General features: G+C 48.5%; 1 protein-coding gene across 4 annotated transcripts in view; it reads right to left on the bottom strand.

The window, feature by feature from the left end:
- Atp9a (ATPase phospholipid transporting 9A (putative)) overlaps positions 1-17,096 on the bottom strand; it is a 106,887-nt gene that overhangs the window by 80,264 nt on the left and 9,527 nt on the right. The window contains exon 1 of one of the 4 annotated variants that reach the window (XM_028769537.1): positions 10,008-10,112. The exons of the other annotated variants lie outside the window; for them this stretch is intronic. Within the exon in view, the coding sequence (XP_028625370.1) occupies positions 10,008-10,015 (8 nt within the window). The 5' untranslated portion in view covers positions 10,016-10,112. Of the gene's footprint in view, positions 1-10,007; positions 10,113-17,096 lie in introns of those variants that run through there. 4 annotated transcript variants of the gene reach the window in all.

The raw sequence follows: 17,096 nt of genomic DNA, 5'->3' as shown, positions 1-17,096 counted from the left end.
GTGTGTCCACAAAGAACTAAGATGTTCACACCAGCATTCATAGTGTAAATCAAATACCAGAAGTAAAGCCAACCATTTCTCAGCAGGAGACTAGTTAAAAGTGTCCAGAGCTTATACTAAAACAGACTTCCCATCAGCCTTGAGAGCTTCAAGCAGGACTAGCATCAACTGTGCTCTAAAGCAACAGACTAGAGCTGGGGAGATGGTCAAGTGCCTGCCTCGAAATCATGAGGACCTGAGGTCAAGCCCCGGGACCCACGTAAAAGGCCAGAGATCGGTGTTAGACCCTCTCTGCTTCCTGACTGAAGACGAAGTGAGATGAGTTCCCTCCTGTTCATCAGGCCTCATGACGTCATGCCTTCCTCATCATCCAGACTGCACCCTTGAGTCATGAGCAGAAAAACTGCTTCCTTCCTCCTTAAAATAAATAGCCCAGCATGATGGTATGCATATCATTCCTGGATTGGGGTAGCAGCTAGGCAGGTTCCAGGGGCTTCTGGATCAGCCCGACTGACCTACTCGCCAAGTTCCAGGCTTGAGAGAGACTTGAACGCTGCAGTCTTTGCATTCTGAAGTTGTTTAGGTAACTGGCTAGGAGACTAATTGTTTTGTTTTTCCAGTCAATTTCATTATCGTAAGGATCCACCCACTGAGGAAGCCCATCGGATACAAAGTATCAGTGCAGAGGAGCCCGAGTTCCTGTAACTCACACACAAGAGACCCAGGAGAGCAAAGCATCAATCTGGGCTTAGGCAAGATGCTGTCTTTGTCAAAACAAAACAAAAGCAGTCTATTCCAGGTCCTGAGAGAATCAAACGCTAGGATAAGATCCTTGACTTTTCCTTCACAGTCCCCCTACTAAACTTGTCTCTAGAAAGATACAAAGTCTACCCCTCCTCCCAGGGTCCCAGCAACAAAGCAAAGCATGATTCCATAGGAGTTAATGTGGGTGATCCCAAAGCAGTCACATGGAATGGTCTGTGCCCAGCATGGTGTCTTCCTCACGTGAATCAAGCTTCCCCAGGCTATACATACTCCAGCCCCTCCCCAGGAGGCCATGTGCGACTGGAGCAACACTGTATACAAACGGCAACCTACCTCAGGACCCTTCCTGGTCCCAACTTCTATGAGGTAGTCTAACTGACAGACAAGTGATGGCAGGCGAGGCTGATCTGGAGAGATGGCTGTTGCGCCTCGGGACCTTATTCTAGAGAATTTAGGGCACAGAAAATCAAGGGCCCTGCGGTAACTGAGAAGCAAAGTTGAGTACTTATTTTCAATGCAGATCAGTTTGCCTTTCAGCTGGACAGTATTTACTGAAGGCGTGCTGAGAATGGACAGGGCAGGTCACCACAGCTCTGTCTAAGGGTTCAAGCCCAGGCCATGTTGCGTACTGACAAGCCAGGTCCTCAGCTGGACCATGAGTACTCGCAGTGAACAACACAACCAAGGGAGGAAAGATTTTGTACCGCCATGCTGGGAAAGCCGAAGGATAAGACTTGAGGCGTGCAGAAGAAAGAGTGTACAAACATGTAAGAGCCTGGGAAGAGTGGCCCCAGGGGGCTCTCCCATTGGGTCTAAGGTAACAAAGATAGAATACAGATTTTAGTAAGCAATAACTCGGGAGTATCAGAGAGGAAGCATTAGCAGTGTGGAAGTTTGAGAGTGGCCCAACCATTGAACTGATTAAGGCCTACTAAATATAAGGGTGCAGGTGTGCACATGCGCGAGTGGTGTGAGAGTGTGTGTGTGTCTGTGTGTGTGTATGTGTGTGTCTTTCATTTGAGAATCCACAACACTGGGGCAGTATCGAGGAACTTGCTCTGCAGCTGCCGGGGAGGTTAGAGAGAATTAATCAGCTACCACTAGAGACCATCGGAGAAGAAAACTGACCTCTGGGTTGTCCTCTGATCTCCACACAGGCACTATGTGTGCACAAGCCCTACGCACTGAATAAACGTAAACCCATACATCCTAATTTTAAAAGCAGTCACCTTGTTGCTAGGCAGAAAAGATGCTGCAGTGGAGAAGAATGGGAGGGGGGAAGAAAGGGAGAGAGGGGTGGGGGGAGTGTATGAACCGGAACCATTCAGAAGCTGGTACCACTGTCCGGGCACACAAAGGCATCAATCTGGAGGAGGTGGTCCCGGTGGGGGTCTGGAGGGACATGCACAGACCCTCCGTGTGCTGTGAAGTAGACATATGCACTCATCACAGAGCTTGACAAGTTCACGTTTTCACTTTCTGCTCACAACTGCACAAGCTAGGTGCTAGCACATCTGTCGGTCACGGGAGCCCATGAGAACTCAGGGACCTGCGAGCATCCCTGCTTCTCTGCCTCACCTATCACCGAGCAGCAGAAGCAGGCAAGGAGCCCATGCCTGGCTGATCTGGACCCAAGCCAGGCACCCCCAGTACCTGTGGCTCCATTTCTCTTTGTATTTTTTCTTTCGTGTGTTTGTGTGTGTGCGCGAGCGCGTGTGTGCGTCTGATTTACTTTTGTAGCCCAGGCTGGATCTGAACTCCATCCCCCTGCATAAGCCCACACCTGGCTTTTGCTCGGTACTTTGTTTTGTTTGTGACAAGGTATCACACATTCTGAGATAGCCTTAGATTCACTAAATAACTGAGTATGGCTTTGAGCTTCTGGTCCTCCTGCCTCCACCTTCCAAGCGCTGGGATTAGTAATGTGTCGTCTCCTGGCCCCCCAGTTTATGCTGTACTGTAGATCCAATCTGGGGTCTCACAGCTACACAGGGACTCCCTGGACTACATCCCCAGCCGGCTGAGGTGTTCTTTAACACACAAGGGAACTGCCACGACAAAAATTCTATCCTACATTCTAGACTGATTGCAGGGTGGGCTACAAGACAGAGACCTTTAAGAATGCGACACTGAGGGATAAGCACAGTCTCACAACGCCCTGGGCTTTGTGGGTGGGGTTAGGTCACACACACACACACACACACACACACAGACCCCTCTAGCTCAGGTCAAGATTAACAGTGAGGCTTTGGGCATGCATCTCTGTTTCCCAGCTGGCCTTTGTGAAAGATAAGGCTTGTCTTGCTTAACTACTTTGGGAATATGGAACTGTATCCAGGGTTAGGAAAGTACTTAACACATGAGAGGAATTCAATTAATTATAGGTTTTTCTTCTAGTGTGTATGTCTGCTGGAGACAGAATCACCATGTAGCCCTGACTGGACTCGACTTCCTATGTAGATCAGGCTGGTCTGGAGCTCACAGAGATACATCTGCCTCTGCCTCCTAAGGGCTGGGTTAAAGATGTACACCACCACCACGTCTGACTACAAGCATTCTTTATAAGATTTACTTTGCATGTAGAATGTTTTCTGTGTCTGCATTTATGTTAGAATACTGTGTGTACCTGGTGCCAGCAGAAGCCAAAGGAGGACACTGGATGTAGGGATAGTTTTGATGCTAAGGTCCTGTTCCCCAAGATCTAGCAGTAAAGATGCCCGGGGCCAATTGCTGGGCGAAAGGAAAGAAGTGGGACTTCCAGGTCCCTGGAGGGGAAGAGAGGAGACACAGGGAAAGAAAGAAGAGTTTTTCTGCCATGTTTGGGGGGAGGGGAGAAAAAGGTGACCAGCCATGTGAGATCTCGGGCAGAGTGACTATAGGCTGCTTCTCCAGGTGGGAGGTTAGAGCCATTACTAAGTTGAGGGCAGATTAAGGGTCCTGAGCTAAGAATATGAGGATGAGCATGCCAGCCAAGGTAGATTAGAAGCACCTAGCAATTGAGCCAAGAACACAGGTTGAAATTGATCAACATGTGTATGTGTTTTTCATTCAAGGATCTGGGTGAGGGCTGGTAGCCCAATTCACCCAGAGCTTAAAGCAGGATAGCAAAAACTCCACACTACAACTGGATCCTCTAGACGTAGAGTTATAGGTGTGAACTGCCACATGGGGGCTGGGAACCAAACTCAGGCCCTCTTTAAGAGCAGCCAGTGATCTTACTCTCTGAGCCTTCCCACCAGGCCCGATTTCTTATGTGCTATGTTTAAATTCTTTCTTTTTTTAAAGAACTTTTTCACAGAACAGCTTTGTCCTCTGCAGATAGCAACAGCTTTCCAACCAGATTAAAACGTAAAGGGAGCAGCAGGAAAAAGCACGTGAAACTTAAGCTGAAGAGCCTGGAACCAACTGTGGAAGGAGAAACGGACTCCCAAAGCCAGTGTGCTAATATCCTATACTCACAGCATGGCACATGCATCATCACCAGCATCATCATCATCACCAGCATCATCATCATCACCAGCAGCAGCAGCATCACCAGCAGCAGCAGAATCTCCATCACCAGCAGCATCATCACCATCACCATCACAACAATAAAATTTAAGGGGCTAGAGAGATGTCCCAAGTGTTGAGGGCACAGTAGACCCAAGTTCAGTTCCCAGTACAAATAAATATTGGGCAGCTCATGGACTGTATCTCAAGTTCCAGGGGATCCAACACACTTTTTCAATCCCAGCACTCTGGAGCCAGAGGCAAAAGGATCTCTGTGAGTTCAAGGCTAGCCTGGTCTACATAGCAGGTTCCTAGACAGCCAGGGCTACATAGAGACCCTGTCATAAAAAACAAAAAGAAATCTGCTGTGGGGCTGGGGTGCAGCCCACAGGCAGAGCACCTGCCCAATATACTCAAGACAGGAGTTCTGACCTCAGCACCCCGTGAAAAATGTGTGTGCACCTATAGATTTCTATAGGTGCAAAGATAGATGTGGGTTTTAGCAAAATGATTAAAAGTGTTTTCTAAGACGGTACAGAGGCTGGTGGGGCCAACTGAAGAGAAAGAGTGAGGAACAGGGGCTGATGGGAACATTAACAATGTTCAAAATTAATTCAATCCATTAATTAACTTTATTAATTTTAAAATAAATTAAAACCTCGGGTGGTATGATCAGGCAGAATTCTTATACAGCATGTATGGGGTTCTAGGTTTTGTCCTTAATATTGTGAAATAAATCAAAGGCCTCCATCCTGGCTTACAGCAGGCTCACAGGTCACTGGCGTCCACCGTGGCCGACTGCCAGCTGTGTCTGTGTTGATGATTAACTCTCGCAGGCCTTTCACATGCCCAGGGCGTTGAGTACTCCTTCCTTCCTGCCTGCCTGCACTTCCTCCTTGATCTAAGCCCATTTCATCACAGGTTGTAAAACAGGTGTAGCATGCAGCCCGCAGCCAGCGCTAGGCACAGTGGGAACCCAGAGAGTGCCAGCAACAGCCAAGTGTGGGGGAGCATGACTGTGATACCAGCGCATCGGCAACAGGCGCAGGAGGATCAAGAGTTTGAGGCTAGCCTAGGCTACACAAGACCATGCCTCAATCAACCAACCAACCAACCAATCAATCAACCAACCAATCAAATCCATTTCCTCCTGGATACCAAAGCAGTCAATTATAACATACTCTGTATATTTACTAAATGGAGGCCCCATGTAGGCCACTGAGTCCTCCAGCCTCCAAGTGGCCATGTGTGACGTCCAGCCAAACCCTCTTGCTTATGAAAAAGCATTTCTCAGAAAATCCGAAATAGGAAGGACAGATGGCTGTGGTCCAGAGTTCTGCCACGCCATCCCACTGTGGAGTGCTGCCTCTGAGCTCCCAGACTGGCAACCTTGGAAGGAACCTAGGGACAGAGGCAGGACCATACCAGGTACCCCCAGCAGCAGCTCTGCCCCACTAGTTCCCACCTCCCCACAGTAGTTAACGCCTACTCTGTATATCGTGGCGCCAAGTTTTAAGGTCTGTGGATGGATGCTACACACGCCACCTATTCCTTCTTGAGACAATAAGCAGTTGCCTGTAATACCAGCACTGGGAAGGTGGAGGTAGGAGGATCGCTACAAGTTCAAGGTGAGGCTGACTACACAGTGAAATCATGTGTCTTAGTCATGGTTTCACTGCTGTGAAAAGACACCATGACCAAGGCAACGCTCACAAGGACAACATTTATCTGGGGCTGGCTTACAGGTTCAGAGGTTCAACCTATTATCATCAAGGCGGGAGCATGGAAGCATCCAGGCAGACATGGTGCAGGAGGAGCTGAGAGTTCTACATCTTTATCTGAAGGCTACTAAGACTGGCTTCCAAGCAGTTAGGACAAGGGTTGTAAAGCCCACACTCACAATGACACACTTCCTCCAACAAAGCCACACCTACTCCAACAAGGTCATATGTCCAAATAGGGCCACTCCCTGGGCCGAGCATATACAAACCATCACATTCCACTCCCTGGTCTCCACAGGCTTGTTCAAACATATGAGTCTATGGAAGCCATACCTAAAAATAGCATAATACATTTAACCCAACTTCCAAAGTCCCCATAGTCTATAACAGTCTCAACAGTGTTAAATGTCCAAAGTTCAAAGTCTCTTCTGATAGTCATCCAATCACTTAACTGTAACCCCAAAGCAAGACAGGAAACCAGTTGGCCAAACGCCAGACTCTGCATTTCCATGTCTGATGTCAAAGTGGTCTTCAGATCTCCAACTGCTTTTTCACCTTTGTTGATTGCAACAAACTTTTCTCCTGGGCTGGTTCCGCTTCCTGTCAGCAGCTTTTCTTGGCAGACAGCCCACAGCTCTGTCATCTCTAACATCTTGGGGTCCCCAAGTCAACTTCAGCTTCACAGCTTCTTGATCCAACGACTGGGATCCACACATGATCTTCTGGGCTCCTCCAAAGGGCTGACATCACTTCTCCAGCTCTGCCCTCTGTAGCACTCTGTAGCTCTGCCCTCTGTAGCCAGCTCTGGCTGACTCCACTCCACTGCTGCTGTTCTTGGTGATTAGCCCACGACACTGGCATCTCCAAGACACTGGAGTCTTCTGCTGCAACTAGGCTTCACCAATAGCCTCTCTTCATGGTGCCAAACCTCAACTCCTTTGCATGACCCCTTCAATCCTGGGCCATCAACTGCAAATGAGGCTGCACCTTCACCAATGGCCTTCCTTGGCCTCTCACAGTGGCAAGCCTCAGTTGTTCTCCATGACCCCTTCATGCCTTCAGAACCAGTACCACCTGGGTGACTCTCACACATGACCAAGTACAGCTGCAGCACGAGGTACAACCTTGGCTATTTCTGGAACACAGCTTCTTTGTGCTCTCAGAAAACACTTCCCAGAAGATTTCACCTCAGTGATGCTGGTCTCTTCTTAATCACCACTGATTTCATAGCTCCAGCTAACCAGCATCAACTGTCCCAGTAGTCCCTTCTGTTTTTCACTCTAAAGCCAGAGCCACATGGCTGAAGCTGCCAGTTCTGGTGCTTGCTTGGGCTGGAACATGGCCCCCCATATTTTATTACCAACTCATCTATTTCCAATTCCCTCACTGCCTAAGCTTGCCTGTCCTGAAATCTGCTAGGTAGATTGGCCTTGAACTCAAGAGATCTACCTGACTCCTGAATGCTGGGACTGAAGGCTGGACTTGAGCTTTTCTCTACTTAGAACTTGCTCTGTACCAGGCTGGACTTGAGATCTGCTTGCCTCTGTCTCCTGGAATTAAAGGTGTATACCACCTTGCCTGGGCCTAACCATTTCATGGCCACTATGCCTCAAGATCCAGATCAAAAGCCTGTGCCCTCCTCCATTTCTGGACTGTCGTTCATTCCAGATTAAAAGTCCAAGTGAAAACAGTAACCAAGTAAGAACACCTAATATGATACAACTATTCCTTGTTCAATGGCAAATGCATGAACAGTAAGCTTAGCTGGGTGGGATCTCGCCCCAAAGTCCCACTCCCTCAATTTGTTATCTCCTTGAACACTGGATTCAGCTCCATTTCACTGAAATGGTGTGTAGCAGTAAATCTCCAACCCCAAAGGCTTGATCAATAAAAACACAACTCAAATATTATGAATACAAACTGCACGCCTAGATTGGGCAGATTGACCACTACACTACTCTATTCCCCAGCTATGAGATACTTTATAACGCGGTTTTTCCAGGCCATGTGCTTCTCCTCTATTCTCCTCCTCCTCTCTCCCCCCCAAACCTCTTTGCTCCAACGGCTCTAGCTTTTATTCTACAAATTAAGGTGGGCAGAAGGTTCACAAGAAGTCACCTGTGTACTCAGTCACTCCTCCTCTGCAGCCCCACCCAAAAAAGCAGAATTAGCATCAAAATACTAGACCAGGGCTATCCACAACACTTCCCCCTTTCTGTTCAATTAAAAGACTCTTTTATCTTAGATATAAATTGTGCACAATTATTTCCATTTTGTAATTTACAAGTGCAAGATAGACCTAACACCCAGTCCATCATTTTTGCCAACTAAATAGAACCTCTGTCTTCTATCCTAACTATAAGACTTTATTTAGTTCTGCACCTAACTATATCTTGGCTTTAGAATGAATGTCATCTGAAAACCATCCTCTCAAATCGTTCTCTCAAACAGCTTGGGTTGGCTATGAGACTGTAAGTCTTCAACCCCGTCAGAAATCCAGAATGACTGAATTAACTGAAGATATGGGAAGCACAAAGCATGGCTTCTAAAACTTGGCCAGTTTATAGAGACCACTGATTACCCAGACAGTCCCTTATACTTCAGAACGTTGGAGCAGGATCATCTGACAGAACAGACCTAGTAATGCAGAATTTCTAAGGGCTGATATCTCTCTTACTGCCCAATCACGGAGCTCCACTGCAAATACAATGTACCAGGGAAATACCCTGCTACACTCGTGTCCCTTTATTACTTGAACCATACAATTTATATTTTTCCTTTCTCAGTTTGCTATACTTGTTCAAAATGCTCTTCTTCATGAGACTAAACCAGAGAATGAAGTCTCTGCTGGGCTTTTCTGAGACTTCCTTTGTCAAAGCAATTAATATAAATCTCTTCACCTTAGCCTCAGGTAGACTCTTCAGACAAGGGCAAAAAGCAGCCACATTCTTCACCAAAATACCACACAAAAACAGTCTCTAGGCTACACACTAAAATCTCTGGGGCCAGGTCCCTACAATTCAAATCACTCTCAGCACCAGTGTCTCCCATATTCCTACTAGGATGGCCCATTAAGCCCCATTTAAAGCATTCCACTGCTTTCCAAATCCAAAGTCCCCAAATCCACATTCTCCTGAACAAAAACATGGTCAGGCCTATCACAGCAATACCCCAGTCCCTGGTACCAACTTCTGTCTCGGTTAAGGTTTCCATTGCTGTGAAGAGACACCATGACCAAGGCAACACTTATAAGGACAACATTTAATTGGGGCTGGCTTACAGGCTCAAAGATTTAGTCCATTATCATCAAGGCGGGAGCATGGCAGCATCCAAGCAGGCATGGTGCAGGAGGAACTAAGAGTTCTACATCTTTATCTGAAGGCAACTAGGAGAAGACTGGCTTCCAGGCAGCTAGAGAGGAGGGTCTTAAAGCCCACACCCACAGTGACACACCTACTCCAACAAGGGCCACACCCCCTAGTAGTGCCACTCCCTGGGTCAAGCATATTCAAACCACCATGTCATGTCTCAAATTAAAATACAGAACACCCAGGTCTGGTGACACAAGACTTAATTCTAACACCCAGGAGGCAAAGGCAGGGGGAATCTCTGTGAGTTTCAAGCCAGCTAGGGCTGCATATTAAGACCACGTCTCAGAACCCCAAACTGGGTCAGGAAAGATGGCTCAGTGATTCCGAGTCCTTCCTGCTGTTGTAAGAAACCAGAGCTCAACGACTGACGCCCTTCCCAGACTCCTCTGTAGCTCCAGCTCTCAGGGACCCACACACTCTCCTAACCACACCAGCACATGGTGCGCACACATACTCGTAGGCAAAACACTCAGAATAGAAATAACCGACAGCTCTTCTTTTTTTTCTTTTTCTTTCTTTCTTTTTTTTTTGTGGGAAGGGTAGGAAGGTTCAAGACAGGGTTTCTTTTTGTAGCCCTGGCTGTCCTAGAAGCCACTCTGTAGACCAGGCTAGTCTTGAACTCACAGATCCCACCTGCCTCTGCCCCCTGGGTAGTACTAACCTTGGCATTTTTCAGAAAGGAACTCACTTGCTCCAGGTCATGGGTAAAAGTAGCTCGGCCCAAACTTGAACCCTACAGTCTTGTTTGCATACACAGTCTCTGAAGCCAGTCAGACCTTGGGGACCAGCCACCTCACTGTGAACTTTCCTCTCCCTTCCCCTGTTCCCATGGCGACCAGCAGCAAGCCACTGCCACAGCTCCGCTGCAATGTGGGCGGGGCCTTGTCACAGAGAAGCCTCACCGAGGCCATAGGAAAGGCTGCCAGAACCCTGTCCAGTCCTGCAGTGAGCAACCGTAACTCCAGCACTTGGGAGGATGAAGTGGGAGAGTCAGGAGTTCAAGGTCAGCCTTGGCTGCATGTTCCGTTCCAAAGCAAAAGAAGGGCCACAGAAGGGAGGCTGCAGCCAGGAGTCAGGCCAGGAAGGCCTGGCGCATGAGGCAGTGTCAGGAGGCAGATACAGGACCCTGGGCTCCTGCTATGCTATAAACCTCCTTTTTCAGGGAAGCCAGACATGACTGCACCCAGCCCTCTCACCCACAGCAGCATGAGATGACAAACTTGTCACCCATACTTGTCATCCCAGCCCTGATGGAGACTTTGGGACCAGCCCGGGCTACATAGTAAGACCATATCTCAAAAAGACCAGACTAACCTGACTTAGTTTTGCTCATTCAACAGACACATACTGAATGGTCACAGATTCCTAAACAACCACTCAACAGGCCACAAGTTAGGAGCACCCAGTAGGTCTACAGAGCATTTACATCAAAAGACAACTGGAGAAGGCCATCAATCCAAGTCCTAACCCTCAAACATGGGGAAATTTAGGATTTTTCAGAACCTTCCAGAAACCCACATAATAAAATGTGTAGACTCCTTGAGCATCTACTGACTTGAGAATGTAGCTAACAGAAATTCCTCCAAAAACAAGGGTCTCCATGATGGCTTAGCAAGTGCAGGAGCCTGCCACCAAGTGTCATGACTGGCCCGGTCCCCAGGGCCATGTAGATGGAAGGAGATGACCAGTTCCATAAAGCTATCACCTGACCTCCACATGAGGACCATGGTATACTGCCCTCTACCTCACCACAACAGTAATGTTTATTTATTTAGACAAGATCTCACTATGTAGCCCAGGCTGGCCTCAAATCACAGGGATCGGCCTGCCTCCCAAGCACCAGTACCGAAGGTGTGTGCCACACCTAGCATAATATATACATTTTTTAAACATATAAAATTTAACAAGATTATCTTCAATACAAAAATTGTAATTTACAATAGTAAAAAGAAGCTGAAATAAACTCACTGACTAGCCATCGGAGGGAAAGGGAAGCTGATGCATGCTGGTAAATTTACCAGCTCCGGGGATCCAACGCCCTCTTCAGCCCACGGCCACCACATACGAACGAGCATGTGCGCATACACACAGATTTTCAGAGCCTGAGTTTTATATAACTCTAGTGAGCCCTGGCACATGCGTAGCATATGCAAAGGCCCTGGGATCCCAACTCTGGCACCGTGATGCGGTGGTAATGATCATGTAGGTGCTACACCATTAACCTTTCTGTAAGGGGAAGTATCACGTTAATACCCAGAGGGAAGGGCTGCCATTTAAAATCCCGCTGGGAAGCTGTCCAGATGACCTATAGCTGTTATCTGTGTCCTCTAAGGTAAGGACAGGGTGAGGCCAGCCTGGGCTACATGAAGCCCTGCCTCAAAGCAGTCATCCCACTGGAGTCCCAGACCTGGGGCTTCTCACTGTAGTTCTGGGCTGTACAAGGTCTTCCTGGTCCCACAGGCCCTCTTCATTCTAGTACCCACTGACTCAGGAGGGACACTCATGACTACGTCCCCAAGGCTGAGCCACGGGTTAGCGACTGCTGGGAAATGTCGGTTATACCATAGCTGTGAAGCACCAGCTTGGATGGGAATGAGGGACCTTCAACCACCAGGCCAGTGTGAGTTCAGTCTGTGATCTGAGACCCGGGTCTGAGAAGAGTCTGGTGAGCTCACTTAGACCTAGAAACAAGGGCTACAGAAGGAGGGGGAGGAAGAGAGAGAGAGGGAAGGAAAAGGGGAGGAGAAAACAAACAGAAAGGACAGGGCCTAGGCGGGCCACAGGGCAGGAGCATGCGGAGTTCTTTAAGGTCTGCATGCCTCTTTTTCCTGGCGCACCTAGCAGCAGGACCACACACAATCCCCCAGACAAGCCTTCCACACACAGGGCAGAGCGCTGACACCTAAGACTCCAAGTTCACCCAAGCCTTCCTTGGCCACATGATGTGTCTGGGTACACACAAGGTGCTGCCGCCAGGACTGTGCCTCTGGTGTCCCCAGCACTGAAGTTGCCAGCCACGGCACCGGTGTGCAATAAATATTTACAGAGTGCATGAATTCGTGAGTCACGGGGGCTATTTTTAGTCTGCGTGCTATGCTATAAATTTCAGTTGGCTTTTGGGTGACTGTGTTGAGAGAGCAGAGAAGGAGGAGTGCCTTGGCTGGCCTTTGGTGAGATGGCCTACAGAACCAGGAGTGTCACTGGGCTGGGCTGGCTTATCTAGACATGAGAGGCCTCTCTCCCTAACTCGTCCCCTTGCCTTCTTTGGTGTCACTGTGCTTCGGAACATAGAGTTCAGAATCAAACTCGGAACCAACCTGGGAAAATGCAACATTCTTCTTCCACAAACTAGAAACACGGGCCTTTGTTCTTTTTTCTTTCCAGTCCAAGGCTTGGCCCTGGTTCAGCACTTGTTCTACACCCACAGCCTCAGCAATGCCATTTAAAATGTTATTTGTGGCCGGGCAGTGGTGGCGCACGCCTTTAATCCCAGCACTTGGGAGGCAGAGGCAGGCGGATTTCTGAGTTCGAGGCCAGCCTGGTCTACAGAGTGAGTTCCAGGACAGCCAAGACTACGTAGAAAAACCCTGTCTCGAAAAACCAAAAAGAAAAGAAAAAAAAAAAAAAAAAATGTTATCTGTGCAAGGAAGGATGTGTAACCCCTGCCCTCTGAGACTGAGGCAGTAGGACTGCTTAAGTCTGAGCCCAGCCAGGGCTATGATGCTTAATAATGCTTTCCCTGTCTTAAAGTGGGGAAAAAAAGGGCATTTGTGGCAGGATGTGGTGGCTCATATCCATAACCCCAATAATCTGGAGGATGAGGCAGGAGGACTACTATAATTTCAAGGCTAACTTAGAATACGGAGTGAGACCTGACTCATAAGCAAAGCTGAAATGCTGGCTCAGGTGCAGCCTCTGCGAGATGCCATTACCACTTGCCTCTTTGCTTCTATCTTCCTTTCGGGACATGCTGTCTGTGGTGCTGAGGGTGGAATCCAGCACTGCCCACAAGCTATGCAAGGGCCACTTCTAGACTTTTCTGTGTGTGAAGAGGCATATACGAAGCATGAATTTACACCTAAGGCTGGTTTTTTATTGTTTTGTTTCGAAGACAGGGTCTTATTATACGGATTTGGCTGCCCTGGAATTCACTCTGTAAGACCAGGAATTCATGGAGACTCTGTAAGACCCTTGGATTCATGGAGATTGCCTGCCTCTGCCTTCTGAGTGCTGGGATTAAAGGTGGTGCCACTGCAATGGATGACAAAGAACGTTTCGTTTTGTTTGTGTTTTTTAATTCAAATACTGGCTGTATAAAGCTAAACTGTGGCCAGTCAGTGGTGGCACACACCTTTAGTCCTCGAACTCTGGAGACAGAGGCAGCTCTACGTCTTGAGTTCAAGGCCAGCCTGGCCTACAGAGTGAGTTCCAGGACAGCCAGGGCTAAAGTGTATTCCAAGTCAATGATCACACTTTAAAGGGTGAGAATAGAGGCTGAGAGCCGGCTCGCAAGGACCAGGGTTCAGACCACAGCACCCACATGATGGCTTGCAAGCGGCTGTCACTCCATCTCCCTCTTCTGGCTTCTGTGGGTACTGCACACGTGTGGTGCACAGCCATGCATGCATTTAGAACACAAAGTGGCTTCATCAATTTAAAAATGAAGTAAGTGAATAAATTTGAGAGTAAACATTTAAATATTTTCTACTTTCCCTTTCATCAACAGAAACATTACTCATGGGATACAGATGAACACTGGCTCTGGTAACAGACACCACTTCTGAGACTGTGGAATGGGTAGTGTTACCAGCTTAGCCTGGGTAGCACGGAGTCACCAGCTTGAGCAGAGGGCGTGGCTCAGTCAGCAGAATGCACTAGGACCCACCTCCAACCCCACAAAATCCCAGATTGGTGGCGCACACGTCTACACGCCCAGGACTAGGAGGTGGAAGCAGTATAGTCAATACATTTTCACTGATTTATTTTATATGAGGGGGAAGAGGAGAAGGGGAGGAGGAGGGGGACAGGGAGGGGGAGGCACATACGTGCATATGTGCTCAGAGGATGTACTATCACCATAGAGATCCTAAGGATCGAACTCAAACCTTCAGGCTTGGCAGCAAGCGCCTTCACCTGCTGAGCCATCTCATTGGCCCCTGCAGCATGCTTATAAGCGGCTCTTAGAGCTGGACTGAACTCATCGGTTTAAATAAAGCTTTACTGGGAACAGAGAGGTAGAACTCCTGCCAACATTGCAGTTAATGGCTGCTCTGTGACCTTTCTGTGTTGCTGCAAAAGATCAAAAGTTTAAACGTTAAACAATGAAAAACTAATTTGCTCAATTATGACGGCGTGAGTGTAAGATCCAGGTAGCTGTTCTCAGTGGTTGGCGGTGGCTGGGTCCCTGGATTGTACTTCCTGGTGCACTGTCGGGGTCTTGAGGCTGGATCTGGGCCACCCTGACCATTTTGTTCTCTCTTATTACATTTTTATGTGGTTACTGGGGGGAGGACATGTATGGGGCCACCTACTTGTCACAGCACACACGTGGAGGTCAGGAGACAGCCCTTGGGGGCCCCATTTGCTCCTCCTTGTCCAGGATTCGGCTTGGGTCACCAGACTCCCCTTTACCTCTGAGCCATCTCAGCAGCCCGACTTGTCTTATTTTCTATGTGTACAATCATGTTTTATCTTAATGACGTCTTTAATGGCCTTCCAAATACAGTCACATTCAAAGCTAGAGTTTCTATGTAGGAATCTGGGGGTGGGGAACACACCACTTCGCAAGCAAGCCCAGAGAATGTGGGGAGACCCTGTGTTAGAGTGAGGGGAGAGTTGGGGGGATGGGGCATGGCTCAGAGGGGCAGACTCACTATAAACAAGAAAGCAAAGCAAGAAGCTTCTTCCCATTCGAGATTAAAAGTCTGATCTCACTATGGGAAGCAGTGCCCAGATAATGAGTTCACGGTGCACAAGGTTTGGTTTGATTTGATGAAAGATAGGCACTTTTAAAGTACAATACGGACTGCTTGAACCCAGGCTAACCCTGGGAACAGTGCTGGCTGTCACAGTGTAAGGGTGGAGTAGTGCTGGCATCCAGTGGGTGGAGCCTGGGATGCTACTACACCCAACCCCTGACCGTCAGTACTGCGGAGGATGAATGGGACAGCAGCCCACCCTGGCCAAGCCTGGATTCATCCATCATCACCACAAACTGCCCAGAGGCTACCCACCACCAGACCCTGTCCAAGCAGGATGCTGTTACCACTGCCTCTCCTCAGGGAGAGCAGCCAAGGGCTAATCTCTAAGAGGAGCTCTGTGTCCAGGCAGTCCAGCTTTCCAGCTCTTGCCGGAAGCCTCCTTCCCCGGTGGCCTCCATCCCTTCCATCTCTTTCCTCTATCCAACCTGTAGGAGGAGCTAAGGTAGGAGGAGCTAGGAGAGGAAGAGGAGGAGTAAGGAGAGGAGGAAAAAGGAAGAGGAGGAGCTAGGGGACAGGAGAGGAGAATGGGGGGGGAGATAGAGGCAGATGTTCAGGTGTCTGTAGCAGTCAAAGGTATATCCACTTCTGATTGTATGGGTATCTTGTTACTGATCATTACCAAATATATAAGCCTTTGATTAATCTCTAATCATTAGAGTCTCATCTTTCTACTGGGCCCACGTGGAAGGCAGGATGGTCTAGGCAATGCCCAGCCTTGCAGAGACAGAGCATGGGAGATTGGACTCGTGGGTGGCAGGGATGGTGTTTCTAGCTGTAGTACACACGTGGCCTCTGGCCAAGAAACATGGCAGCTGGGCTAGGCAGAGCCACTGCAGCTTAGATAGTCAGCCTGAGCCAGAAGCCGTTTTAAATAATTACCCCAACACCAACCCCCTTCCCCCCCTACACCCCTCAACCCTGTCAAATCGTTGTTAAGAGGGAAATAAAGGCAACATTAAGGTTCTTAGCCCAGGGCTGGAAAGATGGTTCAGCAGTAAATAGTACATCCTGTTATTCAGAGGACCTAGGTTTACTCCCAGCACCCACAAAGTGGCTCACAGCCTCCTCTAAGTCCAGGCTCAGGGATCTGATACTGTCATCTGGACTCTGAAGACCTCTACCCACAGGTGATGGCACACACACAGATTTAAAAGTTTAAAAATAAATAAAAGATTACCCAGCCAGGCAGTGGTGGCGCACGTCTTTAATCCCAGCACTTGAGAGGCAGAGGCAGGTAGATTTCTGAGTTTGAGGCCAGCCTGGTCTACAGAGTTCCAGTTCAGCCAGGGCTATACAGAGAAACCCTGTCTCGAAAAATGAAAAAAAAAAAAAACCAGATTACCCAGTCTGGGACATAGTTCCAATAGGAGACCTGCCCACCATGCGTGAAGCCAGCCCTGGGATCCATCCCAAGGACCTAATAAACCAGCTGTGGTGGTGTACACCTAAAATCACAACACATAGGACCCGCATGGAGGCAGAAGAGTCAGAGGTTCAAGACCATCCCAGGCTACATACCAAACTGGAATCCAAAGATACCTGAGACTCTGTCACACGCATGCACACTTGCGAGCACATACACACAAATGCACATGCACACAAGCACACACACAAACATAAACGTATGCACACATACACATGCACGCACACAGCCATGCCTTAGTGGACCCTCTGGCAGAACACACATGCACGCACACAGCCATACCTTAGTGGACCCTCTGGCAGAACACACATGCACGCACACAGCCATACCTTAGTGGACCCTCTGG

This window comes from Grammomys surdaster, unplaced genomic scaffold (assembly GCF_004785775.1).
Source record: "Grammomys surdaster isolate TR1022 unplaced genomic scaffold, NIH_TR_1.0 193, whole genome shotgun sequence".
Lineage (NCBI taxonomy): Eukaryota > Metazoa > Chordata > Mammalia > Rodentia > Muridae > Grammomys > Grammomys surdaster.
The sequence above is the reverse complement of the archived record's forward strand: the minus strand, read 5'-3'. Positions and strand labels throughout refer to the sequence as shown.